Genomic DNA, 27,687 nt, shown 5'->3' with positions numbered 1-27,687 from the left:
AAGAAGGAGCATGTCAGGTGAGATGTGCACAGATTTACTGCTCTCAATGCTCAATGTCATTGCAGGACACTGAACTCAGACACCTTTGTGCTGCAGTTTGAGCTCTGTGGAAGGGGATGCTCCAGACCCAAGCCCTGTGCAACCATGTTGGAACCCAGCTTTCTTTATCTGCCAGCCTGGCACTACCCCACAGATTAGCCTCATATGCACATTGCTGAGATGACCTCCCCAGCACCTGGATCCTCCAGGATTGGGCCACCACACACTCTGCTCCATGCCTACCTACAGCCAGGACCCTGCCCTTGCTCTTTGGGAGTACATTAGTCAGCTTTCCTTTACTGTGACAAATACTTGAGATAAATCAACTTAAAGGGTGGAAAGGTTTATTTTGGCTTATGATTTCAGAGATTTGCATATGGTCACTTGGTCCTGCTGCTTTGGGCCTGTGGCAGCACAATATATCATGGTGGAGGAAAGTTGTTCACCTCAAGGCAACCAGGAAGCAAAGAGAGACAGTTCTCCCACTAGGTCCCACCTAGGGTTCCACCCTAGGTTTGAGAACCAAACCTTCAACACATGAGCCTTTGGAGGAACATTCCAGATTCCAATTATATCACAGAGCCACCCTCCCACCTGCCCTGGATGACTGCTCCTGCTGTCCTGCTTCTCCTCTGGCTTCTGCAAAGAAGAGCCTGAGGACATGGAATTCTGAGGTGCCACTGGCATTGCCAGTCTTCCTGTATTTAAGCTCCTTGAGGACACCTAACTGCGTGAGCCCCTGTTCATTTTGTGAAGAGGCACATTCCCCTGTAAAATTAAGCTATGAAAGTTCCCTTTTTACTTTTATTTTGGTTCAAAGTCAAGCTATTTTCCACTAGAGATAAAACAAGGTGTTTCTGAGAGGGGAGTGATATGGCTGTCTAATAAGCTGGAATTGATGGTCATGATAAACTCCACTCTATCGATCTCTGCACACAAAAGGAGATGCCGGGACAGGGAGTAACTAACAACTTAGGGAGCTTCTCAGTAGAGTTCCCCCAGATTGTTTAGAGTTGTTTATGAGACAAATTTATATCAAGAGCATCAGTGCCATTACTTGAGAGGAAGGAAGCCAGGGAGGACCAAGTGAGACCAAGTCTAGCTCTCTACCACCAGATAAGGCCCAGAGCAGCTGCCAGGTGTCATCCACTGGTGCTGGGTACCTCCACATTGGATTGGCAGATCTTCCCTTCCCTCGACCTCAGCAAATCCCCAGGTCTTAGGACATCAGAGCAGATAATTCATAAAGGCTACTTAACCTGTGAGGTGGGAAGATAACACGGAGCTCTTCTAGAAGGAAGATCAAAGTAGACCATGAACTTGGGTCTGTCTGCTAGTGCACATTGGCAACAGGGTTCCAACTATGCTAAAGTTCTTAGAGTGCAGAGGATGCATCTCCCTGGACACAGCAAGAGAGAAAGTGATATTTTCAGGTAACTACTACCCCAAGGGGATCATCCTGGCCCTCTTTTTCCCAGACTTCTTCCAGAGAGATGCTCCCCTCTCAGCTATAGTCAACACACAGGGTTGAGCTATACCCTTGACCACATGGAGCACAAACTCAGGCAAACAGTCTGACCCCAGTACCAGCAATGCTTTCTTGGGCACCTAGAGCCACCAGTGTCCTCATGCTAGCCACTGTCCTCCTTCCTGCACTCACAGGACTTTCATCCTCCTCCTCTGGCTTCACCTGGGCACAATTCTAACTTCTTTCAGAGCCTTCCAGATTAGATAAGACTCCCAGGCCTGTCAGTTCCCAGGATGCTGGACTAAATGAAACCCAAAGATGAGGGCAAGGTGGGGATTCTCACTGGGCATGAGCAGTCAAAACTTTCCTGCCCTCCGGCTGGTGCCTACATCTCCATAACCTTTGGAGCTAAGAGTCTATATTGTGTTTTATCCCTACTGCCCAGGGACTCTATGCAAAATTAATGGTAAACATTTCTATTTACTGACTGTAATATGCCATCAACCATAACAGATGTACAGATACTTCTAATCTTTTCAGCCAACTTTATTTCTTCCTACAGTCCTGTATGGTAGACATTATTATCCCTGCTTTTCAAATGAGTCAAAGTACTAAATTACTTCCCAGGACTTAATCCTGCATTCTTCTGCCTCCAAAGCCTGTACTCTTAACCCCTGCTTAATGATGTTCTCCATCTGCCTTTCCATGCCAATCAGAGATGCATCCAGTGGTGCTGTAATACCTGCACCCCAGAGACCTGGTGGGAGGGGCAAAATGAAGGAGATGTTCCATTTTGCATGAAAAATGGAGAGGAAATAGCACATCTAGCAGGATGACATGGACAGATACGATAAACACTGCCGAGCACCAAGAACCTAAAATTATCTCCCTGTTACACTGCTGTCTTCAAGGTAAATAATCCTGGGAACTCCTTGTGTACAAATTTTCAAGTCTTCTTCCTTGTAACCTCACCATTCAGTCCACAACTGATGGGACCAGATATTGATTTTTGAGCCCAAAGTAGCTATCACTGGGCTGTCTGTCAGCCTAAAGGACACCCCAGCTCAGAACTCTGCATAGTCAGATTTCACAATACTGAAGAAGGGCCAGCACCTCTATTAAGTCCTTTCTCATGGGGAGGATGAAGGTGAGATATTGTGAGAAGTCAGTAAGCAAAAGTCGAGGGCAACTGAAATGAGGGGTAGGAAGCAGAACTCTGGCAGCATGTGAACTCTAGATGTAGACATGAGCTACTGTTGGAGCAGAAGTGAAAGGATGGTAGACTCCAGTTATCCAGGATGCTTTGAGCCACAGTGTCCATCTCCAAAGCATGGTTGTTGGCTTCTGTGTTGGCAGCTACAGGCCTGCATCACCTGTAAAGAATCCCAAGCACCTGTGCTCACCCTCATAGGTTGGGTTCCTCACTCCTAAGGGCACACGCATAGTCCAGTACCAAGGTTCACTTCACTTCCTGGACTGGAATCTAACCTTCTGATCCTCTGCTTTTCTTTCATGCCATTTGCATATGATTGCAATGCATTTTTATATGTGATCATTGCACCAACCTCAGTATCTGCACTGGGCTATAAGTTGCATACAATAGCATAGTCAGGGCATATTCACACAGAATATATTCTTAGCACAATGTCTAGCACAGAGTAGAAACTCAGAAGACATTTGCCGCTTGGATGAATAGACACATGAATAAATCTTTGAATTCATGAGCAGTAGAATGAATTCAGACCATGAGAGGTCTGTGGGCTGGAACTCCACTGTGATGGGACAGGAATGAAATCACTGAGTTGAACATTTACTCCCTGCCTGGCTGAGCAATAGATGAGCTCAAGCAAAAGGAGTGGAGGAGGGATAATGGAGGCAGGGCGGGGATACTTACCCTGGCTTTAGGAACCTAGCAAGATGTGGAAGGGACAACAGACATCGGAGAACTGGGAATTTCAGCAGTTTACGATACAACAGAAATGGGCCTGGCTTGTTCTAGGAACAGAAGTTGGCCCATAAATCACTGACGAGAAACCACCTAGTACACGTGATCATTGAAGCATTTGACTTCCATCCAGAGCCAGAAGTTCAACAAATAGCCTTTCCGGTGACTTTACCAATTTAGAGAAAGGGTCTGCTATATAAATAAATGAAGATTGTAAGTAGGACAATAGGGAAAATACTCATTTACAATAATTCCCTGCACAGGAAGCAGGGAGACCATTTGTTCCCCAAACATCTTAGAGATCTAAGAAATATGGAATCCATGAGGTTAAATGAACAGTTGCTTGGGGAACAAAGTCAGACACCTCTGGTGGAAAAGGCACATTAGGGGCCAGAGGTCTCTATGTAGTGAATTTGTCAATGAGCAGTCAGCTACAGCTGAGTGACATGGAGCAGAGCAGATCTGCCAGGGCAGAAGAAGGTTGGGGCAGGGGAAGGTGGGTAAAAAGGGCTCAGCCTCTGATGCTCAGATCTCTTGGGCTGGGGAGAAATCACACTCTGGGACTTCATCTGACTGTCCCATAGAGCCACAGTGCCTAGGTGACCCTGCTCTCCTCCATCACAAGGGCAGAGTCCTGTGCCATGTAATTCTTGTCCACCCAGTGTTCCTTTAGGCATTAAGTCATCATAGGTCCCCTCAAGTCATCTCCTTTACAAATCAGAGGTCCAGATAGTAAAAACTAGCTAGCAGCTATCACACGTCAGGCAGTGTTCCACAAACTCCACATGTACTGTACATTTCAATTTTTATATTGCTATCCCTAATTTGCAGATAGGAAAATGAAGGCACAGAGAGGCTGGGTAACTTGCTGGAGATCACCCAACCTACAAACTAGAGATCTATCCTTGGAGCCCAGGGAACTGGGTTTAACGTTACTCTACAATTTAAGAAGAAGCATTATCTGTCAAGTAAGCCCATTTCTATCCTGGGTTATCTTCCTCTAAAGGGTCTACTTCCTCTATTTCCCTTAAAATCCATTTCTGCAATTATGATCTGAGTAGCAGAGTAGAACAAAACCATCACCTCCTTTTAAGATATTGTGCTTGATTAATATAGCTTAAGCTTACTTTTCCTTTAAGAATAACAACAGCATACTACTGGCCCCTATTGAGCTTAACATTAACAAGAACCAGAAGTATTATCCCAGAGTGCTTTAGGTGTCCCTGTCCAACTGTGTTTGTGCAGTTAGTATTTTCAATGCAACAGCAGAGTCACCACTAATGTTTCTTTTAAGGCTTTGTTCTGAGGCTGTTGCCAAAGAGGATACATCTTTCACCAACCTCTGCATCTTCTCCAGAGCCCAGAGCCCAAACTAGAGAAGCTCACCTGGACCTGGGCAGGGTGGGACAAGGGGGTGAGGTATGTCCTGGAGTGACAAGGAACACATAAACACACAGGCTTTATCAGGTAGCACCTGTGGGAACTTAAATAGGTGTGTTAATCTTGCAAATATTCCATATTCTCCTCTATAAAATGGGAACGGTAATAACTACCTGGGAGAGATATGAGGATAAAGTTAAATGAGAAGATGTACAGTAAGCACCTGCACAACACATCTGGCCCACAGTAAATGAGCAAGTGGCAGTTCTTGTGTAAGTCATTATCCCACGACAGCAACTCCAAGATGGTCCTCACTGCCCCACCTGGAGCATCCACTCAAACTCCAGGACCAGCTACATAATGTGCAAAAAGAAAGTGTGGTGTCCCTTATGCAGATATTATTATATAATAATATTACAGCAGCATGAAACCACGGGCAGAGCCCTTCCTGTCACGGGATCCTGGGCACCAGTTCACATACTTTATCAGTTTCCTAGTATTAATAGTGCTGCTGTGACAAATTAGGACAAACTTGGTGACTTAGAACAACATTATCTATCACCTTATGGTGCTAGAGGCCAAGAAGTTCAGGAGAGGTCTCATGGGGCTAAAACCAAGGTGTTGGCAGGACTGCATTCCTTTCTGGGGGGTCTAGGGGATCATCTGTTTTTCAGGATCTAGAGGCTGCCCACATTCCTTGGCTCTCTGCCATATTCTAAGCCATAATTGATCAATCAAATCTTCTCACATGGCCGTCTCTCTCTGGTTCTGTTTCCCTCTTTCACCTTGAAGTGCCCTTGTTACTAGATTGGGTTCACCCAGTAGTCTGGTATGATCTCTTTATTTTAAAGTCACTGGATTTAAAGTCACCTTGTCCTTTGCCATGTAGCACAATACAGTCACAGGTTCAGGGGATTAGGACGGGGACCTCTTCCTGAGCCCATGTTCCTGTCTATCAATGACACTAGCACTGTTCACTCCCAAACGCAGAGATCTAAGACATCTGCTAAAGTGTGCACTGCTAAACCAATCTTGTCCACCCAGACCTGAGGTCACTCCAGTCCACATAGACAAACCCCAACCACCACCACAGTCCTGGTAGTAACCACCCATAGTCACCTTGGGGGGGTTCTGGGTTATACTCTCTCATTGCTCTCATCCTGGTCCACCATTTCCCACTTTGATATTGCCACAGAATTTCTCCAGTTCCAGACCCAGGCTCCTTTCAGGGTTTATGTGTAAGTCTGTCACAGTCACTCCTACTGAGGGCTGGAGAAAATAGTCTGATCCCCGTTACCAACACCAAGTGTCCCAGCCTCTCCTGTTAACCCAAGAGCCAGTCTACCCTAACCTTGGGAAAGAAGGACATGGACCTCAGGGGACACTGGAGAGAGAGAAAAAGTCATTACTGACAAGGCTCCAGAGCCTCTGAAGATCTGCTAACAGGAAGCAAGAAGTAGTGCCTGTCTGGGACTCTGCCTGGAGTTACCCTGGAGGCAGGCCATAGAGTTGCCATGGCAACATGGCAGCCCTGGTGTTTGAGACCTGGCCCCCCCTTCTCCTACCCGAATCCACAATCCCCCATAGGCTGGGTGCTCATCCTTCTGGCCCCTGTTTGGAAATAATAACTACGGCTTTCTGGAAAGAATGTGACATGTGTCTGTCACAACAGCACCAGGGACACTGAAGTGCCACCTTCCTGACCTGGCTCTCCCTAGGGAAGGAAGCTCAGCCTCTCTCATTGCCCCGAGTTGGACAGCTGGCTTCAACCCTGCATGACCCCCTTCCCCTCACCCCGATCTTCTCAGTGACCTCCCCAAAAGATATCACCTCTATCCCCCCTTCCACCCTGTAGCAAAGGACTTCTTGGATCACTTTCTCATGCTTTCAGTTTTCAAAAAATTAATGTTTGACTTACATGCAGCAAAACACAGATTTTAAACATACAGTTCTATGAGCATTGACAAATGTTCATGCCTCTAGTCCACACCAAATCAAGGCTAGATTATTTTCCTTTTTTTTTTTTTGTCCTTTGTGGGTTATTTTGGACCCCAAGAAGGTAGACACTAGGAAGCAGGAGGAAGCACACAGAGAAAGGCACGGGCTGTTTGGCATCTGCCTCTGGTGACATAAAGGACAGAGCAAAGTCCATCCAGGCCGGGATGTGGCATTTCTTCCTTTTACACCCCTGCGGCTCCATGTCATCCCAACACGGGAAGCAAGCAAGCACATCCCTGCCCAGCCCCAAGGCTTATTGTGGGGTGAGGTACATGAGGGGCACCAGAAGAGGCTGACAATGTCCTGTCTCCCTTAGGTGGCCTAGGGGCCATGGAGGATGAGTGACATTTGGATTTCCCCAGAGGCTACAGGGAAAGGAAATCTGTCCTTTCTCTTTGCACATGAGGCTGAGGAAACTGTGTGCTTCCTGTTCCCATGCCCTTCCTTTCCCAGGGGAAGGCAGTCAACCTTGGAAAGGAGGGCTCCTTTCAGATGCCACCCTCCAGGTCTGCCTGGAGAGGCCACGGAGGCACAGGGCCTCCACAGGGCCACCCATCCTGTCCAGGCTCCTGCCTCACTAAAAGCTTCCAGGGTGACTCTTCCCCAAGGGCACCAGGAGGTCGTCAGCAAGTTTTCTGGTCACCTGCCTTGCCCTCCCATCTGTTTCCATGTATACACCCAGCTCGGTGCAGACTCCAGGAGCCTTTTCTGTCTGATGAATTGCTACTCTTTACACACTGGGTGAGCAGTGGACATTTGCTGGATGAATAAATTAACAAAGCCCATCAACAACTTGGAGGAGCTTTTCCCCTTCTGGTTATGCTTTGTCCTGTGCCTGGGGCACGGGGCGTCTTGCCTCAGCCAGGTGACAAGGTGGGCCAGATTGTATCTTTCCCCACACAGGAAGGAGACAAAGCTAGGGACCAGCCTGGGCAGATGGAAGGGAGGGGCAGGACTCGAACATCCACTTTCTCCTCCAGAACCCTCCAGGGACAGAGGCCCCCAGAGCCAACAGGTGGTAACAGGAAGCATGGGATCCCAGGCAGAAGCAAGAACCCCATGGCAATATACTTCTGGATACTGCCATTAATGTGGGGCTCCCTCTCATCCACCTCAGTCCAGTTCCATCAAAAGCCATGCTCAGGACATCACACTGAGCCCTGGTAATGGGTCTGATGCTCACTGAAACAATTTTTCCAAAATGTAGAAGCAGATGAAGATCCCTCCCAAACTCGTCAGCAAATGCTGCTGTTAAAACAGGCGTACCACCCCTATGATAGTGACATGGATTGATACCTCACGGTAGTATAACACAAATGGTCACACACATTCTGTTGTCAGACTATCTGGGCTCCTCCCCCCATCCCGCCATTACTGACTTTGGGAAAGTCATGTAATTCCCCCCGTGCCTCAGTTTCCTCTTCTGTAAGATGAAGACCGATAATAGTATCCACTTCAGAAAGTTCCTGTGAGGACTCAAGGAGTTAATATATATAAAACACACAATGCTTGCCTGAAAACATGGCTCATGCTCTACGAATGTTTGAAATAGGATGAGAGTAAAGTTATTAGAAAGAATTTCTAAAATGAATTAAACAGGGTGAGCCAAGTGAAGGCCTCATTTATTATGAGGCAGGCATGTTCTTATGGAAATTTCCAGACAAAGGAAGGCATTGTCCTACCTAAGCACATACTTGTCTCGAGTGGTTCATCGACAGCTCTCCATCTTGGGTGTGTGTTTGGCATGTGAGCTCTGAGCTAGATGTGCCAGAAGCCATGTGCAAAGAGAAACCACCCGTTGCTAAAGCCACTTGTGCAGAGCCCTCCCTGAAGAGTGAGAAAGCTAACCTCTCTGCCTTTTAGGGGCGGTAAAGTTTTTCTATCTAGAAAAGGGGGCTAACAGACAGAAGTCACCCCGCGCCCTCAGGGGAGGCGTGGAAACCCCACAAATTATAAAGCTCTGTGCAGAGAGAAAGTCTATTGGGGCTCTCCAGCAGCAGAGGAGGAAACTGCAGAATCCTGCCCACCGAGGGTCCTTCAGAGTCCCTGTGCCAGGCACACTGCACTGGAGGTAACAGCAGGCAGAGCACCTCTCTCAATGCGGGTGAAGGGTCTCCAGTGTCAGCTCTCAGCAGCATTGTGCACTGTCAAAATAAACACAGCTGTGGGCCAGCCTCGGGGCCAGGAGTTGGCCCACAGGCACATGGGTTCAGGGCTCAGCTTGGCTACTTACACGCTGTGGGACATCGCACAAAACACTCACTCCTTCTGCTCCTTGGCTTCTGTTATGGTTTGGATACGAGGTGACCCCCAAAGTAACATTGCTGTTACTGCAGCAGTGTTCAGAGGTGAAATGATTTGATTACGAGAACTGCGACCTAATCAGTGGACGAATCCATTTGATGGATTAATAGTGGGAATATATTACTGAGTGGGAGCCGTAGGCAGGTGGCTGGAGGAAGTAGGTCACTGGAGGCATGCGCTTGGGGTTATGCTTTGTCTCCTTCTCTCACTGGCTTTCTCTCTGCTTCCTGACTTTCATGAGCTGAGCAGCCTCCCTCCGCCCCAGCCTTCTGCCATGGTGCTCTGCCTCACCTCAGGCCCAGAGCAATGGAGTGGGCCAACCGTGGGCTGAAACCTCTGAAACCCTGAGCCAAAATTAACTTTTCCTCCTCTACGTTGTTCCTGTCAGAGATGAATAGCTGACTAACAGAGCTTCCTCTACTCAAAACGGGAAGACCACCTGTCACCTTGCCACCCCTCACTACAGCGTGAAGGGCACTCGCTACGAGCCCATCCATGTCAAGAGGTTATGGTCATAACGGGCTGCAGTGTGTAGGTGCACCCTTTCTGTGGCTTCCTCTTGTTTTCACATTAATAGTGAACAAACAGGTATTGAGCTGGACTGTGTTTTGTGCCGGATTGGTTGGTGGTCAAGCCCCTGCAGGAGCCAGAGGGTCCCAGCTCTCCCCCCTCTTCTCCAGAGCCCCCACATCAGACCAGCTCCTCCCCCAGCCCCAGGCTTGGTCTCTGCAGTTCTCTGTGGGCCAAGGTCCTACGGCCCTTAGCTGAAGTCTGGCAATTTCCAGAATCCAGCCCCATCTCAGTACCCGTCCTGCTGCCATCACGTCCTGAGCCCCTCGCCTCTCCTCCTCCCCCTGGTGTGCAGCAGCCTCCTGACTGCTCCCCCTGCTTCCAGCCTTGCTCCCTTCAGCCTAGTAGCACAGTGACCAGGGAGGCCTTTGAAATGACAATCCAACATGTCACTAACCTGCTCCAGCACATCCCATGGATCTCCGCTTCATAGAGCAAAAGCCACACCTGGCAACAGCCTGCAAAGTCCTTCTCCTGCCTCTCAACTTGGGCCACACCCTGGAGTCACCCGGGAGCACTCAGCAACACAGAGGCTGAGCACCACGCTGGAAACTCACTTCACTGGTCTGGACACAGTTCTGGGATCAGGACTGTTTTTAAAGATCCCACAATGAGGCAAATGTGCAGCCAAGAGGGAGAACCACTGCCCCTTTGATCTGCCTCCTTATCGCCGCTCTGCCCTCATCTCCAGCTACGTCCCCTGGCTCTAGTCACGCGGGTCTCCTTGCTCTTCCTAAAACATGCCAAGCATGCTGATAACTCAGGGGAGAACTTGCCAGTCCCTCTGCCAGGACACACCCCCTCCCCAGGACAGGGTCTGCATGGCTTGCTTCCTCAGCTCTTCAGATCTTTGCTCCATCTTAGTGAGACTTTCTCTGACCACCAGGGAAATAAAATTGCAACCCCACTCCTATCCCAGCAGGTCCCTATCACCCTCCCTCATTTTAAATGTCTGTGTAGCACTTACCACCACAGAGCATGCTATGTGTTTAACTGGTCTTGTTTATTATTGGTTCCCAATCAAGTGAAATGCAAGCTCTGTGAAGGCGAAGAGTCCTGACTCTGTCATTCACTGCTCCATCCGGGGCCTAGATGGGGCTGGCACAGAATCGGACTTAATGGATAATATTTAAGCGAAGATCAGGTTCTTCCCGGTCTGGGAATAACCATACTCAATTATACAGCATACAGCAGGTGCTCCATAAGTGTTTATGGAACTGAATTGAATTCTTCTCCCTAAAAGAACATAGTCTCCAAATCCAGTTGCAAGATATTTCCCCAAAACTCCAGATGAGAGAGTTTTTGCAGCTACAGTTTGCAGCTTTCAGAAAATTTCTTAAAGGAGGAGAAAAGGGGCAAAAGAAGGTGTAGGGGAGCTCAGGGAAGTTAATGAGATTTTCCCAGCTCTGGTACGTGCCCACATTTTTAATAATTAGGAGTAATAAAAATTCTAACTGAACTTTAAAGGAACATCCTTGTGTAACAAAGAGAGAAGTCAAGACAGACTTTCTGTCGGGTGTAATGACTTGTTAGCCCTGGAAGATGGATGTACTTTAAAAAACTAATTTACAGGGAAAAAAATTGTTCATAAAAATGCAACTAATTGGGTTAAAATGACATATTAGCGAGAATGCCAGATGATTCTAGTGCCCTTAAGGAGTAAATTTGGTTATTAATCCTCACAATCCCTAATGGGAGGAAGCCCTCCCCCTACCCAGCAAATGGAAAGACTGATTCCAGGGAGAAAAGCAGGAAAGGAATCCCAAAAGTCTAACACACAGTCCTGGCTATGTCCCCACACTGTGAGGACCCATCCTCCCATAGGCAGGTCTGACGAGGGCCCCGTCACTGACTCTGCTCACCCACTGGGTCTGAGGTCAGGCAGGGGCCGGTCGAGGGGCAGGCGGTCACTAAGGTAGGCGTTGTAGCCGTAGTACTGGAACTGCTTCAGGGCCACGCGCCGGCCTTCGGGGCTGAGCTCCTGGCCCCAGTGCGCAAACAGAGAGGAGTCTGTGAAGGGCTCAGCCTCTGCCTCCTCAGGCTTTGCAGGAGCCTCTGGAGGAAAAAGGGACAAGGAGACAGTGGTCAGAGTGTACCCCTGCATATGCCACGACAACCACTTTCCCTTCCTCACAATGGTCTTGGGTCAAGATCTTAGCCCCTTCTTGGTGAGTGAGGGGAAAATGGAATTTTCATGCTTTCCAATAATTCATTCATCCATGAATACACCCCTTCATCCATCCAACAACCACTAGACATAAAGGATGTAGAAGTACATCTGGCAGAGTCTGCCAGTGGGCTAAGGATGTGAGCCTGGTGCCCCATGGCTTCGACATGGGCTTCTGCTTCTCTTTCCCCAGCTTGCACCCCTTTCCCTACAACCCTTCTCTACCCCAGGTCCCCAAGCTGGGGGTCTTCTCCTCTGCCCAGCGCTGGCCAGCCATCTCCTTCTGCATTGTCTGGTCATGCTGAGAGCTGGCTGGCTCCACCATGTGGCATTTAGCTGGCTGTTGTCCACCAGGAGAGGGGATAGGACACAGGTGACAGGCAAACCATCCTCAACCTGTTACGCGCGGGGTGCTGCTCACTGGACGCCTGGATGTTGTGGCGGCAGCCCCACACTGGGTCACCCCAGGAACTCGGAAGGGTGTTTCCAGCTGGAGGAGCAGGAGCTGTGGAATCACACACGGATGGATTCAAATCCTGCTCACCACATGCCGGCTATGAAATCACCGCAAACACTCAGCCTGCCCATGTGGAACTCCCCAGCTGTGACATGGAGAACATGTTAGCCCCCAGTGAGGATCGCATTAAACAACATACACAAAGCACGTGGATCAGCATGTACCTCGGAAGGCGTGTCCAGGCAAGGGTACTAGGGCTATTATAGCAAGGGAAGGTCATTTAAGCCTTTTTTATGGGGAAGCGGGTAACAGAAAGGCCTTGCCAGACATGGCTGGTAGACCGTGGCTTTCAAATTAGTTCCCCAGTTAAGGTCTGGAATCAGAGAGACTAGTCAGAGATGCTAGCCCACTGGACAGCACCTTCTAGGCTATAAATATGGAGGTAAGTAAGAGACAAGGCACAGGCCTGGAATGGAACAGAGACCCAGGAAGGTGGAAGCTGGTCGGGAAGAGGAGTGGCAGGTGTAGGACCCTCCAATGTCCATTCCTCAGCCATCCATAGGGAGCCAATGGATACATAGCACTCCTAAAGGCACTGGTTAGACACAGGCAGGGAGCTAGGGTCCCCAGTTCTTCTAGATTAGGGCTTTCAGAACTACAGGCTGCCACTACCTCTTGGGTCACTTTTCTAAGAGCTGATTTGGGAGAGGAAGAGGCCTGGGAACAGAAAGGGGAGCCTTCCAGCACCCAGGTTCCTCCCAGCGTGGAGCAGGTGATCCAGCAGTGGAAAGCCCTCATGAAATGTGTGGAGCCATCACCAGGTGAGAGGTGACTTAGAGCCCATGATTCTCAAAGCAGACAGAGCATACAGGTGCCAGAGATTTTAGAGAGAGAGATGCAAAAAAAAGATGCATTAATTGGACTCCCAGGAGCTGGCTGAACTCACTAAGTAAGGAAGCATCAAGCATCTCTCCTCTCAGGGCCACATCCTCCATTTTGGACACATGTGTGACCCTGACATGACCATAAAACTCAGCACAGACTGAGTGCCAGGCTCTCCTCTAAGCATGTCCCCCTGTAGACTCCTCTCACCTTGATCATCTCCATTTCACAGAAGGAAGGAAGCGAGGCACAGAGAGGGCAAGAGACTTGCTCAGGTTCACAAAGAAGGAAGCGAAGGAGCTGGGTGGGATTCAATCCTGGGAAGTCTGTCTGTCCAGACACCAGCCCTACCACTGTATTCACTGCCTCTGACTCCAATGACATGTTACCAATTTCTTCTAAAGTTGTAAAAAGGAAACTCAGATCCATCAAACAGAGTACAATAAATTGTAGAATAAAAGGCAAACCAAGCATGCATTTCTAAGACAAAGCAAGGGGCTCAGGCGTGCGCGGGCCTGCCCACGGCTCCCTCCCAGAACCAGGGTGCGCTGGCTCACTCTTCATCCCTCAGAGGCAGGCTTGATGGGAGGCACCAGCTTGCATGATCCTGAAGGTCCTTGTTATCTCTAAAAAGATGTATGACTCATTCGTTTGGAATGGGGGGTAGTAAAACTCTAAATCAGTGAACCAACTGAATCATATAATATTTAAAAGAAATGTAGTTTTATTGCTCTCAAATGCCTAAATGGATATTACCAAGTAAAATGAGATCAGTTAATGAAAAAATTATGATTCACAATTAGGCCTGTGTTGCATAATGATGTAGTACAAACATATTGAAATCCTGGGTTACAGCACCACGTGTCCCTACCTTTTGATTCAGTCTGGGTACAAATGACAGCAAACATGAAACTAGTGGGTCCTCAAAGAGGAATCAGGAACTACAGCGGGAAGGAAGTTACACTTGTTGCGACCTTGACTAGAGCCACGTACTGTGCTAGGAGGTTTCCTTATCCAGGGCCATCTTATTCCCTTGGTCCTCACGGGTGTGGACTCCATGAGGGCAGGACCAAGTCTGTCTGATTCCTGCTCTATCTTTAGTTTCTAGAATACTATGTGGCTCTTCTGAGGAGCTCGATACATCATTTTAAAATGAATTAGTTAATAAGTAACCCACAGTGGTCCCTTATTAGACATGAAGAAACCAAAGACAAAGAGGTCAAATGACTACTCTAAGGTCACCCAGCTTGTCACAGGCATGGAACAAAGGTCCAGCTTCTTACCAACTCCACCTGCATTCCTCTACACAAAGGGTGGCGCCCAGTGGTCCATAGCCCACCACACATTTTTGAAAATGAAGTTCTGCTGAAACACAGTCACTTCCATTTGCTTACAGTCATCTATTGCTGCTTTAGAGATACAGGAAGAATGCCAAGTGGGTGTGACAGACCAGGGGCCTGTGAAGTTGGAAACGGGTAACACCTGGTCCTTGGAGAGAAAGCCCTGCCAGCCCTGCTCTGCGCCCTGCAGTGGCCCCGCTTAGGCAAGGAGACCTTACCCTGCTCACATCATTCTTTTCTTCTCATTCCCCAAGCTAGTTAAGAACATCGGCTATGGTTTCAGAATCCTGAGGGCTATAACACAGGGTTTTTTTTTTTTTTTTCCAGTTCTGAGGATTGAATCTAAGGATGCACTACTACTGAGCTGGATCCTCACCCCCTTAGGTGAGATGGAAAGATGCCTGTCCTGAGGTCCTCAGCTCTGAAAGACACTGATGACCAGATGAAGAGTCTTCACGTCCGTAGAGAAGCAGCCTTAACCAGTTCCAGGGCCAACTTCCTCATCTAGTAAGAAAGCAGATCTATGTGGTCAAGGAGATAGAGTGGGACACAGGCAAAGAGACCCCACAGTTGCCTGGGTTGGGTGCTATGCAGGTGTCCAGGGGTGTTTGGACTTATCTTGAGGTGGCCAGATCTTTGGATGTTTCACCCAAGGACGAGACTGCTACTAGGAGCAGACTTGGCAGGGGGGTCCCTGCTGGGGTTTACACCTAGCTGGGCATATCTGATCAACCAAATGACGGGGTAACTAGAGAGAAGCATCGTTTCAGGGATCGAGGGCTCCCGAAGGAAGAGTCAAGAAGCAAAGATGCCAAAGCAGGAAAGAGCACGGTGTGGGGCTCAAGGTCCAAAGACAGGATGCTGGGCAGGTCGGTAGCTCAGGAAACAGAATCAGAGCCACCAGGGTCTAATCAGGTCTGGGACAGCCAGTGGACGAAGGGGAGAACACCACAACAAAGAGTGTAAAACTGAAAGGTGTGGGATTAGTCACATCATCTGAAAGTAGTTTATGAACCTCCAAACACACATCTCCAAGTCCAACATGCCAATATCACCAAAGGCGCCATCCCAAGCAGCTGAATGCATTATTTGAGGTCCAACTGCAGACTGATATTGGGCATCTTTGGCAAAATCTTTGCTCTGAGAGCAGATGCCCTAGTATAGCACCCCCAACCCACAGCATTGCCTCTGCCAGGTGCTGAGGCCAGACCTTCCTGCCTCCTCTGAGATGGAGGTCTTACCATTCCCATATAGATAGAAGGATGCTGCAGATCAGAGACATTGAGGACTTATTGTTGGTCTTACATCCGCCTGACCACAGACCTGCCCGCGTGTCATAGGCCAAGAGTTACTTGGGAGGGGAAAAACCTACTTGAGGATGAGAAATCTCAGGCTCCGGGAGCTCCTCAGTTGGCCTGTGCTGGTGTGCACCAGCTGCTAACTGTGGACATACCTTCAGAGCAGCAAAAACGGCTGCCACCAGAGCCATTCAGGTGGTCTCTGCTCCTCCAGCTGTGCAGGCCCTTCCTCAGATGGCTTTTCACCAGCCAGCAACTAAAAGGCACATGCCAGGCCCAGCCAGAAGCACCAGGCCCCTGCCCTGTGTGCTCAGCATTCCTGCAGACTGGTTAGGGCCTGCACCCTGCAGTTGCCTGTCAAATTTATTTTGACTATCACTTGCTCAAGCCCTTCCTGGGCTGGCCCCTGTGAATAGAACAAGAGGTTTCTAGAGACACACTTTCTCAGTACATCTGCTTCCCCATGGTAATGCCCAGTCCTCATTGTGCATGACCTGCTTTCCAGAAAGTTCTACCAATGATCACATAGTGCATCAGAGAAATGCCACAATACGATCTTAGAGACCTGCCCACTGAGCCTGACATATAGCCTGATAACGAGAGTGGAACATTACAGACGCATCCTGACAAGCTCCATGCTAATTCCCAGAGACAGGAGAGAAGTGGGGCAGAGAAGAGCTTGCACAGCTTGGAGCAGTTCATACAACAAAAACCACGGCTTTGAGCCTCGTCATAGGCTAATTAGCCAGTCAAGAGGAGCGCATCTGGACACCCTGCCAAGGCTTTGCCAGCTCCTGAAGGAAGTAAGAAGAACCCCTGCATGGGGGTGGGTGCTTGGGTGGGCAGTCCAAACAGGGGCTGGCCCTGCCATGCTGACTTTTGCTCCAAGGTCTTGGTGGTTCTGAGACGCAGGATAGATGGAAAGATGGGCTCGGAAGTGAAACAGACGTTGCAATGCTGTCTTCCCTGGAGACTGTCATCTGGAGCTGAGTTTTGCCAGTTCTTGCCGGAGCTGCAGGTAGAAATTCAGAGGTGCTGGTGTCTTTTCAGGGAAGTTTCAGGAGAGTCTGCAGCCCAGACCTCTTCCTGAACAAGAACCCCACACCCATCTCTGTTCCTGGGATTGTAGGATAAGACAATGGGAGGGATCCTATTGCACTGGTGCTCCTGGAGGTCAAAGTGGTCTCGGGCTCCCACGGTGGGTTGGGCAGCAGGGATGCTCAGGTCTTTTCGAGAAGGCAGACAGAGCCACACACAGGATGTAGCTCACAGGATCAACCCCAGCCTACCGCCAAGGTGGAAGCAGAAACAATGGCTCTGCTTTTAGTCCCTCAGTTTGGGTTCCTGTCAGGATGTTTTCTCGGGAAACTGATGAAGCCTTCTTGTTCCTTATGATTTTAATTCGGTTTACCATATGACCCTCTCTCTGGCACAGGGGACAGCTAAGAAGGCTTTGAGGGTGGGTGGGGAGGGGACCCAGCTTCTGCCCAGCAGCCAGTCCTGTGGCCACAGCAGTTTCTGTCTCTGCCCTGGGGTTGTGCTCAGAGTCAAAGCTTTGGGTGTTTGGTGAGGGATCCAGACCCAGTGGATGGAGGTGGGAGAAACACACAGGCAGCCCAGGTCCCAGGAAGTTGTCTGCACAGGGCACTTGGGCCCTGTGTCTAAAGTTCATTCAGGGCACAGAATGATGGTCCTGCCTGCTGGCCCCCTTCTCAGACTGTCCTGGGGACCTCCTCCTCTCCACTCTTGTACCTGCTAGTCATTCTTCCTGGGAAAGACCAACAGCCCCTTTAAGCTTCTGTTTTCTTCCCTTGTGAAATGGCAACAGATTGCCAGGTAGCTATGGGGCTGAGTGTGAAGTCAGATTTAGGAAAAATGAACGTTAAACATCAAATGAGGGAGTTCCAAGTGATGTCGAGTGTCCCAGGTAGAATTCTTCAAGCAGGATTTCCTTTCCTTCCTCACTGGCTTTCAAAACAGCTCTCCTGGGTATAATTTACATACCATAATATCACCCATTTTAAACATTCAGCTCAATGACTTTCAGAAAACTTTTCCTCAACTCTTGAGATGCCTTGGTGCATGCTTTATTTGAGAGTTAAAAAGAAAAGGGCTAATTGAATGTCCAGAAATGTACGTTTTTCAGCTCTCAGTAAACTGCCTGCCGACTTCCTGCTGGTGAGAAGTCTCCATTATTTCCACTAAAGAGCTTGATGTCTGGCGTCTCTGGAGAAGACCATGCTGTTTGCAGTTCCTCCTGACCCTGCTAAGGAGGGCGGGATTCACAGCACTACACAGGAAGGGGCGACGCCTGGAAGAGCCGAGTGGCATCATCCAGGTCCCACCTGCAGCTTTCATCTGCTGTGCCACCTCTTTCCATGCCACAGCCAGGGATGCTGTCTCCCTCCCTCTTCTTCCAACACCCAACTTTAAGGTTGAAATTCCAGCTTTGGAGGCACTGAGCCAAGCCGGCAGCCTGGGAAGCCAGGAGCCTCGGCAGACTCTGTCCTCTAGTGCTGGGCAAATCTGCCCCAACTCTGCTTCTGTAAAATGGGGCCAGGGGTTGAGCTTCACCTTGGGGGAGTCAGGGGACTTTAGCACATCAGAGTGGTACTTTTCTTATTGGGATCCCAAGGGAAAATTCCCAGATTTTGAGGTGTTCAGAGCCCTATCAGAGTGAGTTACCCTGATAAGTAGAGGGTAACCTCTCCTTGGCTCTGGTAATCCATCAGAGTAGGAACTGATGGTCCTTTGCCAGTAGCCCCCACAATTAGACTCTCTCTTCCAGGAGTCTTCCGGGCTGCTAAAATGAAGACGTGGAATCAGACAAGAAAGAGCTTGGAAGTAATGGGAAGGAAGGGGTCCTGATAGCTGCCTCAGAACAAGGACTTTACTCGTAAGCAGGAGAGGTGATCTGGGACAGCTGCCACCAGGTCCTGCAGGGGGAAGAAGAGAGGCTTCCTCAGGGCATCTCCTCCTAAGTGAGGGCAATCCACAGGCAGGAGAGTGGCCCCCTGTCATGTCAAGAGTGGGCGTCACAAGGGCTCAGTCCACCAGACAGAGGGGCTCCTGCCTGTGGAACCTTCATCAAGCTCTTGAACCTCTCCAAACCTCAGCTTGCCCATCGACTGAACGGAAAGCATCATATGTACCCCTAAGCACGTTGCAAAGGGCAAGTGAGATCACAGATACCGGCAAAGGGCTTAGCAAACCCTCAGACAGATGCACAGTGAGTAGTATTTTATGGCTGCTGTAACAAATGACCAGGAACTCAGTGACCTAAGAGAACACAAATTCATTACTTTACAGTTCTGGAAGTTAGCGGGTGACTGGAGTCTCACTGGGCTAAAACAAAGGTGTCAGAGGGGCTGGTTCCTCCCGGAGGCTCTAGGGAGGATCTGTTCCTGACTCATGGCCCTTCCTCATCTTCAAAGCTAACGCAGTGGGTGGAGTCCCTCCACACACAGCACTCTGACCCCTTCTGCCTCCCACTTGCACTCAGGCCCTGGCCTCTAAAGTCACCTTAGGCCCACCTGGTTAACCCAGGCTACTCCCCCAATTTTAAGGCCAGCTGATTGGCAACATTGGCTGCATATGCAGCCTGAGTTTCCCTTTTCCATGGAAGAAGCACATTCATAGGTTCCAGGGTGAGGCCATGTACATCTTTGGGCGGACATTATTCTGCTGCCACAGTCAAAGATCAATCGTTGCAGTTTTTCAGACTATAAAAGTACTTTACCCTTGGAGTTGTAGTGAGGCAAAGTAACAATAGCTGACATTTATTGAGAGTCTACCATGTGCCAGCACAGCTGCCCTCTCAACCCCCACCCAGGAACCTGCCCAGTACTATCCTCGCAGGACTGTCGTCCATGTTATCCAAACACCAGGTGCACTCCAGGCAGCAGGCAGCCAGGAGCTGTGGAGGGGCCCCATCCTTCCCACCCACCACTGACCTTGAAGTCACCTTGGCCCTGCATCCCTGGGCACCAGTTAAGCAACAACAAAGGAGACAGTGCCAGGCAAGTCCTGTGGCAACCTCTCCTGGTGCTGGCAGAAGCCCTGCAGTTCCAAGGACTCCAGGCCTGTGCTCCGCCTCCTGCTGCTGTGCTCTGGCATTCGGCCACCCAGGTCTAGTTTTCAAAACTCCCTAAGCTAATGTTCTACAGCTGATGTTCTGTTTGCTATTGCTTTTTTTTTTTGTTGCTGTTCAAGAAGGTGCAGGATGTTCCAGACTCTCAAAATCTGATGAACAATATGGACCATGTTAGGGATTAGATGTGAGGTGTCCCCCAAAACCTCACGTGTGAGACAATGCGAGAAGATTTAGAGGAGAAATAATTGGGTTATGAGAGCCTTAACCCAATCAGTGAATTAATCCCCTGATGGGGTTAACTGAGTGGTAACTGAAGGTGGGTAGGGTGTGGCAGGAGGAGGTGGGCATTGGGGGCATGACTTCGGGGGATATATTTTATATCTGGTGAGTGGAGTCTCTCTCTCTGCTTCCTGATCACCATGTGAGCTGCTTCCCTCTGCCACATTCTTCCATCATGATGTCCTGCCTCACCTTGAGCCCTGAGGAATGGAGCCATCCTTCTATGGACTGAGACCTCTGAAACCTTGAGCCCCGAAATAAACTTTACCTCCTCTACAATGTTCTGATCAGGTCTTTTAGTCACAGGAGCAAAAAAGCTGACTAAAACAGGCCACACCTAAGAAAAATGCACTTTGGCACGTGCATCGAACCACCTGAATTCAGTAGCATGGAAGTCATAGCAGGTAGTACAGTGTGAGGCAATGGCTGGCAAGCTTTATTCTATTCAAGACCAGTTGTATGGTTTTAGGTTTTCAGGTCACGTGTTCTCTGTCACAATGACTCAAAGCAGCCATAGATAATGTGTACATGAATGGGCGTGGCTGTATCCCAAGGAAATCATTCAGGGCAGATTTGGCCAAGTGTAGTGATGGAGCAGACTCAGATTCATGGCTTCCTTTACTAGAAGGATGAGGTTTCACTGCTCAGGATCTATTTCCTCACTTGTAAATGGTGAGACCAACACCTCCCAGGTAGAGTTAGTGAGGAATAAAGGAGGGAATGTGGGTAAAGTACTATTTTTTTTTTTTTTTTTTTTTTTTTTTTTTTTTGGTACAGGGTTTCCCTAAGTTGCTGGGCCTGGCTTCTGAACTTGCGATCCTCCTGCCTCAGCCTCCTGAGCTAGGATTACAGGCATGCACACCACCATGCCTGTCTTGCTGCCGGTTTTGATACTCATCTGCCCCATTCCATGGAGGATGCACTCTGACTTCCCTGGCATCAGTTTCATGCCACACAACCTTAGTCCACCTGGCTGGCTGAGAGTGGAACCTAGGTCAGTCCTGCTTGCGAAGGATAAAAGGCACTCATGACAATGGCAGTCCAAGTCACTGAGAAGAGCAGCCAGGGCAGGGTTGGAGGAGTCATGCCCTGCACTCTTGGAGGGGCCAGCAAGGATTTGGGAAGACAGCCCCAGACAGGGGTGCTAGGACTTAGGAAGGGTGGCAAGTCCTAGCAAGAAGCTAGAGAACAAGTCGTGGGGGGAGGGTCCCTTGAGTCTGGACTGACATGGCAGGCAAGGAAGAGGAAGATGCCTGGTTCTGTGAGCTCACTCTGGATATTCCATGACGGCTCCTTCCAGCTACATATCCACAACAAGTCACAGAGGGCTGGCACTATGGTGCCCTCCCTAACCTGCACAGGGTGGTTCTGGGTCTAGGAATGGCCAGCTCACTGCTGAGGTGGCTGGTGCAGCCAGAATTCATAGCGTGCACACACATCACAGAGAAATGGAAACCGACCTGATTAGAAATTATGCAGAATGAAGGCTGCTATTAAAGGGTCCAAGTTTTATATTTCAAGCCAACCATATAAAGTACATGTGAAAAACTCATTTTAGGGAGTGACAAATGTACATATCTTAGGAACCAGGATTTATATGCACCATTACTTGCTACTTTAAAGCAACCCTTTAAACCTAGAATTCTGCCTAGGAGATATAATGAACTCGGAAGCACACACCATCATTTCCCCTCCCCTGAGAGCTGGCAGCCCAAGGCTGAGCACCCAGACTTCTAAATATACACCTCACTGTTCACACATAAAACACAACTTTGTTGCCACATGTCAGTTTCCTGGAAGGAACTCGCAGGACTGACCCTGTTAATGTTCAAGTACCACAGTTCTCCTGATGCAAGAGCTGGTCACCATGGGGGAAAGAAGTGTGACCCCTGGCAGTAGGTGAGCCTGAAGTCCAGACCAGCGTCAGACCCTCCAGCAGCTATCATTCCCTGTAAAGTGCTGGGATGTGCCACAGGGTCCTTGCTTTGAGAAACCTACAACCTGCATTTAGCTGCAAAAATCACGTGCACCTTTCCTCTGTAACAGAACTCTACCCTTCACTCTCCTGTCTCAGAAGCCTCTCCTAGGAAGCCTGCCTGTTTCCAGCATCTTCCTTCTGGTCTGAAGGGGCAGCAACTTGCTGTAGGGCATGGTTCCCAAGCATTGGCAGACATCACACAGCTGCCTTCATTCCTTGTTTCTTCCAGCACCCAAGAGGGCTCTCCTAAGCAGTGGCTCCTACTGTGCTCAGTGGGTGCGTGAGTATGCACAGAACTTCTGAGGCAGCCACACCCCAGCCTGGGCCCTGGGAAAACCGTCAAACTTCCTCCCTCAGAGACCCCGTGCCAGTGAAGGGGCCTACGTCTTGATCTACAGAAAGTTTCTGCAACCTGTGTGCCAGGCTAGTAGGGAGGCAGGCCTGGGGACATCAACCCAGGTCCTCAGAGGAGAGCAGAGGGTCCATTCTGTTCCATTCAGTTCTCATGGCTGTATCCTCACACATGGGTGCATCCTCACAGGAGCTTGCAGCAGCCTACAAAGGCTTGTCCTGAGAATAGATTCTTCTAGTCCCAGGGGGCTGCTCACTGCATGGAGCAAGACCATTAAAAATATGCCATTTCAAAGACCAGAGAAGAACACTTGTAAAAACAAATTTGCAGAAGAAATATTATGGGGCTCCACTCTGGTTAAATAACCCATATCTGAATCTTTAAGTGCAATTTCCAGCAGAGAAGAATAAATATGAGCCAGGGCCTGGTGAGCCTGGGGTCTGCTCACACGCCCCTAGGTGGTGCATGCCATCTTGGCCAGGGCTGCCCCCAGGTCGAGCACATCACTCCCAGGGGCTGTCGGTCACTGGCCAGCTTTTCATTACAGCCCTCAGTTGTAAATCTCCCAGTCCCCCTGGGCCGCGGCTGCACTGCAGCATAGAGAAGTGGATTTGTCCTTCGAAAAAGTTAACAAACAGGTCCTCCCAACCCCGGGCCCCAGCAGGATCAGGAAAGGCTTTGAATCCACGTCAAAGAAAGCATCAAAGGAAATAGGCCATTTTCAAACAAAATCCATTTCTCGAGCATGACGGTGGAAATATTTATCACATGAAAGATGTGAGACCTTTATGATGTCTCTGTGCTCTGTTAGGGATGCAGCGTGTGTCCGGCGCAACGTGTGCAAACCCTGTCATGCCTGTGATTTTTGAAAGGGGGAAAATTAGTCCTTCCCATCTGGCGGATTCTTAATTTACCAACCCGGTCGTGCTGCCTGGGCACCTGAGGCAGAGGAAGGAGGCAGGCACAGCCACTGCCAGACAAAATAAGCTGAGGTTTTGGACAAAGACACTCTGCATGTCCAGGACGCAGTGAATAGGGTCCCATGCTTATCTATCGCTGTCAGCCATGGGCTTTGAAAAGCATCCACACTGCTACCTCATGCACAAGGTCAGACCAGGCTTCCTCAGTGGGTCTCGGGATTATCCAGAGTCTGGATATTCATCCATAATCATGAGTATTTGGTCTACAAACACATGTTCAAAGTGCACATATGAAGCCTGGGAAGAAATCACAAGAGGGCAAGCCAGCCTTCTAGGGAGGCCCGAGGTCTTTCAGGCCCAGATCTGAGGATGAGTGCTCTGCTCAGAGACCCTGCAGACCAGAGGCTCTTCCTCTGCATTGTGCTGTGAGGCTGGTGGTCAGCCAGGGGGCATCTGATGCACAGCCTTTCACAGGCCACTAACGCCTTCTCTTCAGGATAGAGACACTAAGCCTGGTCACTTGCCCTTTCCTCGGGGTTAGCGACTCAGACAGCAACTTGCTGGTGGACCCCAGCACATGGAAGAAGACACATTGACTTGCTCTATCTTTTCTGGGTTCCCTCAGACAGGCAAAAATTACACTCCATGAATTTGGAATTAGAAATAAAATGAAATTCATTTATTCAACCAAGAAGTCTCGAGATGCAGCTGTGCAGAGACACAGCCTGACCTGACAGTGAAGTGCGAGACCCCTGAGCCACACTGCCTAAGTCTGGAACTTGGCTTCACCACTTCCTCTCTGTGACCTGGCACAAGTCACTTAACCTCTCTGTGCCTATTTTCTAATATGGAGACTTGGGAATAATAAAAAAAACTGCTTCCTTGTGGGGTTTTTGTGAGAAGTGAAATTAGCAACAGAGCCCTATGTATCCTATGTACACACCCATACTGTGTGTTGTTACTGTCCCTATTGCTGCTGGTGGAGGTTCTATGGTGGGAGCTAGGGTAGAGTTATGAGTGAACCTGGAAAGTCGTTGCGGGTGGAGTGCAGCTCCCCACTTCGCCATCTGCTCCACCATGTTTGGCATAGAGGAACTTAGAACCCAGGGCAGCTCCTCTATGCTCCTGAAGAGGGTGGAGAGAATCCAGAGTCCGCTGGTCCCCTGGGGTGAGTCGCTGAGAGACGCCCAACGAAGGTCTGCTCCTGAGCCTCAGTCCTGTTCCTACTGAGGTTGAGGTGGGGGTGTCAGGGAAGCCATGGGTGTGGGCGCCCAGTGCCATATTGTGAGGGCCACTGTATCCAGCATTGAGTGGGCAGATGGTGGTCTTCCTGCCAGGTTGGTCTGTTGCAACCTGGAGCCTGGGGCTGGTAAACAGGGAGACCTCTGCTATGCTTTGGATGTCCAATGTCCCCCAAAGGCCCACAAGTCAATGGCTTGGTCTCCAGGGTGGTGCTGTTGGGAAGTGTTGTGGATCTTTAGGAAGTGGGGCCTTGTGGGGGTCCTAAGGTCATTGGAGGCATACTCTTGAAGGGGATTCGGGGACCCCACCCCTTCCTCCTCTTCTCTTTTGCTTCCTGGCCACAGGTGGGCAGTTTTGCTCTGCCACATGCTTCCACCATGACACACCACCTCACCACAGGCCCAGAGCAACACGGCCACTTGACCATGGACTGGCACCTCCATAATCGTGAGCTGAACTAAGCATTCTCTCTTTCTAAGTTGGTTGTCTCGGCTTTTTTGCTATAGTGGTGGAACTGTCACTCTGCAGGAAATTACCAGGTTCCTCACAGCTTGAGCACGGCTCCTCCAGGCTGCACGGGCTCCTGCCGGTGCTCATGATCCAGCAGCCACGGCATCTCAGCAGCCCAGAGATCAGAGCAACCAGGAGTGCAAGGTTAGGACGCAGTGTGGGCAGGGTCCCAAGAGTGGTCTCCATGACCAGGGAGGTCTGGAGGTGACAAGCTGCTCTGCTGTTGAGAGTAATCAGAGGGAGTGACCACCTCACACACCCCCCTCTCCACTCACCTCAGATGAGACATTGTTATGGTTTGGATGTGAGGTGTCCCCCAAAAGCTCCCATGTGAGACAATGCAGGAAGGTTCAGAGGAGAAGTGATTGGTTGTAAGAGTCTTAACCCAACCAGTGAATTATTCCAGATGGGATTAATTGAAGTGGTAGGGTGTGGCTGGAGGAGGAGGGAATTGGGGCATGGCCTTGGGGTATATATTTTGTATCTGGAGAGTGGAGTCTCTCTCTCTCTCTCTCTCTCTCTCTCTCTCTCTCTCTCTCTCTCTCTCTCTCTGTCTCTCTCTCTGCTTCCTGATGATGCAAGCTGTTTCCCTCTGCCATGCTCTTCTGCCATGATGTTCTTCCTCACCTGGAATCCCAAAGAATGGAGCCAGCCATCTATGGACTAAGACCTCTGAAATGGTGAGCCTCAAATAAACCTTTCCTCCTTTACATTTGTGCTGGTTGGGTCATTTAGTCACAGCAGAGAAAAAGCTGACTAAAATAGACACTGTGGCTGGACTGGACTTGGGCAAGGCCAGCTCTATCCTAACCTCCTTGTCTTCTCTGAGGCCCCGGTAGAGCAGTGGGCTTGCAGGATGGTGTGCAGGGCGCTGAGCTCCCTCTAAGAGAGGGGTACACCCTGCTGATGTGTTCTGCCTCCTTGATCCCTCCACCTCACTGCGTTTCTCGCCACGGGCACTCTGTTCAGGCCAGTGGGTTGGGACATCTCCCAAATGCATATGTGAAACGAAGGCAGACCAATGTTTCTAGACTTTTAATGATCATAACCTATAGTAGGAACTGTATTTTTGCATTACACTCAGTACATCTCATACACATGTACAAACACTCATGGGGTAAACAGCAGTTTGCAAAACAGTCTTTAGCTTTACTATGTGGGACTGACTCTGAGATGTTCTATTTTATTCTAACATATTCCATTAAGGAAGAATGCAGGACATGACCTAGTAAATTGATTCCATGATCTCCTGATGGGTCATGATGGATCTAGATCAATGGATTACAACACTTATAATCCAATGCCCCCTTTTTATAAATGTTAAAACTCCCACCTTCCTTTTATTTTACTTGACATTTGAAAAAAATTAAATATCATAACTGAAACAAAACAAAACAAGGACTATTTTAAATATGCATAAGTACACGTCATCTGAGTTTCCTAAGATTTTGATATGAAGCCCCCATAAGAGGAGGAATGACATGACCACCCTCCATTTATAATGGAAAATAACTTAACCAGAACTCTATGGAGGCTCCTTGGGGAAGATGAACCCTGAGTGGAGTTAGGGGAGTCTTCCCCCATTACCGGAGGGGTTCCAATTTAATCTGTCTACACATGAGATTTTGCATAAGAAATCCTTCTACGAAAGGGTCCTCATCTAAACAAAATGGTTTTAATCCCCCAAACTAGTGAGTCTTTCTGTCTCATTCCCCAAGAAAGAGAAGGAAGCCAAGTCACACATCTCTCAGAAAGGTAAAAGCTTGTGCAGGCGATACAGAGGCAAAGCTGGGCAGAAGGAGGGATGGCCAAGCAGGTGGTGAGCCCTGGGCATTTCTGAGGGTCTGTAAGTTGTTTCCAAAAGGTCCAAAAGATCAACAGAAGGACTCAGTTCCTGGGCTTTGTGTGAGATTTCTAGAAGACTCAGGGTTGAAAAACTTTTTGCTTAGTAGAAGTCAGAAGCTCTGCTCAACAGTTACATGTGTCTTTGATTAATAAAGGATGGGAAATAAATTGACCCTCTCTGAACATAGGCAGTGTGTTTTGAGGTGATCGCCTTCCTCGCCTGGGTGCAGGAGGCTGGAAGCCCTGGATGGTCAGAAGACAGGCATCCCTGGTGTGCCTGCTGGCCACGCACACTGTGTGTGCCCATGGTGGGAGGGAGGGCTCTGTTGCCTCTCCACACGGACATGTAGAAGCCCATGTCAAGAGCCAGGGCTTGGGCTGGGTTGTAGCTCAGTGGTTGAGTGCTTGCCTCACATGCATGAGGCATTAGGTTCAATTCTCAGCACCACATAAACAAATAAAATAAAGGTATTGTGTTCATCTACAACTAAAAACAAAACGAAACAACAACAACAACAAAACTCCATGTAATTAAAAAAAAAAAAAAAAAAAAGAGTGAAGACTTGTGGCTCTGCAGCAACCCAACACCATGGAGCCCCCAGGGATCCAGGAGCAGAACT

At 49.2% G+C, this 27,687-nt stretch overlaps 1 protein-coding gene across 1 annotated transcript in view; it reads right to left on the bottom strand.

The window, feature by feature from the left end:
* Positions 1-27,687, bottom strand: part of Galnt18 (polypeptide N-acetylgalactosaminyltransferase 18) — a 319,132-nt gene that overhangs the window by 148,750 nt on the left and 142,695 nt on the right. The window contains exon 2 of the mRNA XM_047516346.1: positions 11,567-11,759. Within this exon, the coding sequence (XP_047372302.1) occupies positions 11,567-11,759 (193 nt within the window). The remainder of the gene's footprint in view (positions 1-11,566; positions 11,760-27,687) is intronic.

The sequence above is a fragment of the Sciurus carolinensis genome, chromosome 11, assembly GCF_902686445.1.
Source record: "Sciurus carolinensis chromosome 11, mSciCar1.2, whole genome shotgun sequence".
NCBI lineage: Eukaryota > Metazoa > Chordata > Mammalia > Rodentia > Sciuridae > Sciurus > Sciurus carolinensis.
Note: the sequence above shows the minus strand (reverse complement) of the source record. Positions and strands in the feature narration are given on the sequence as shown.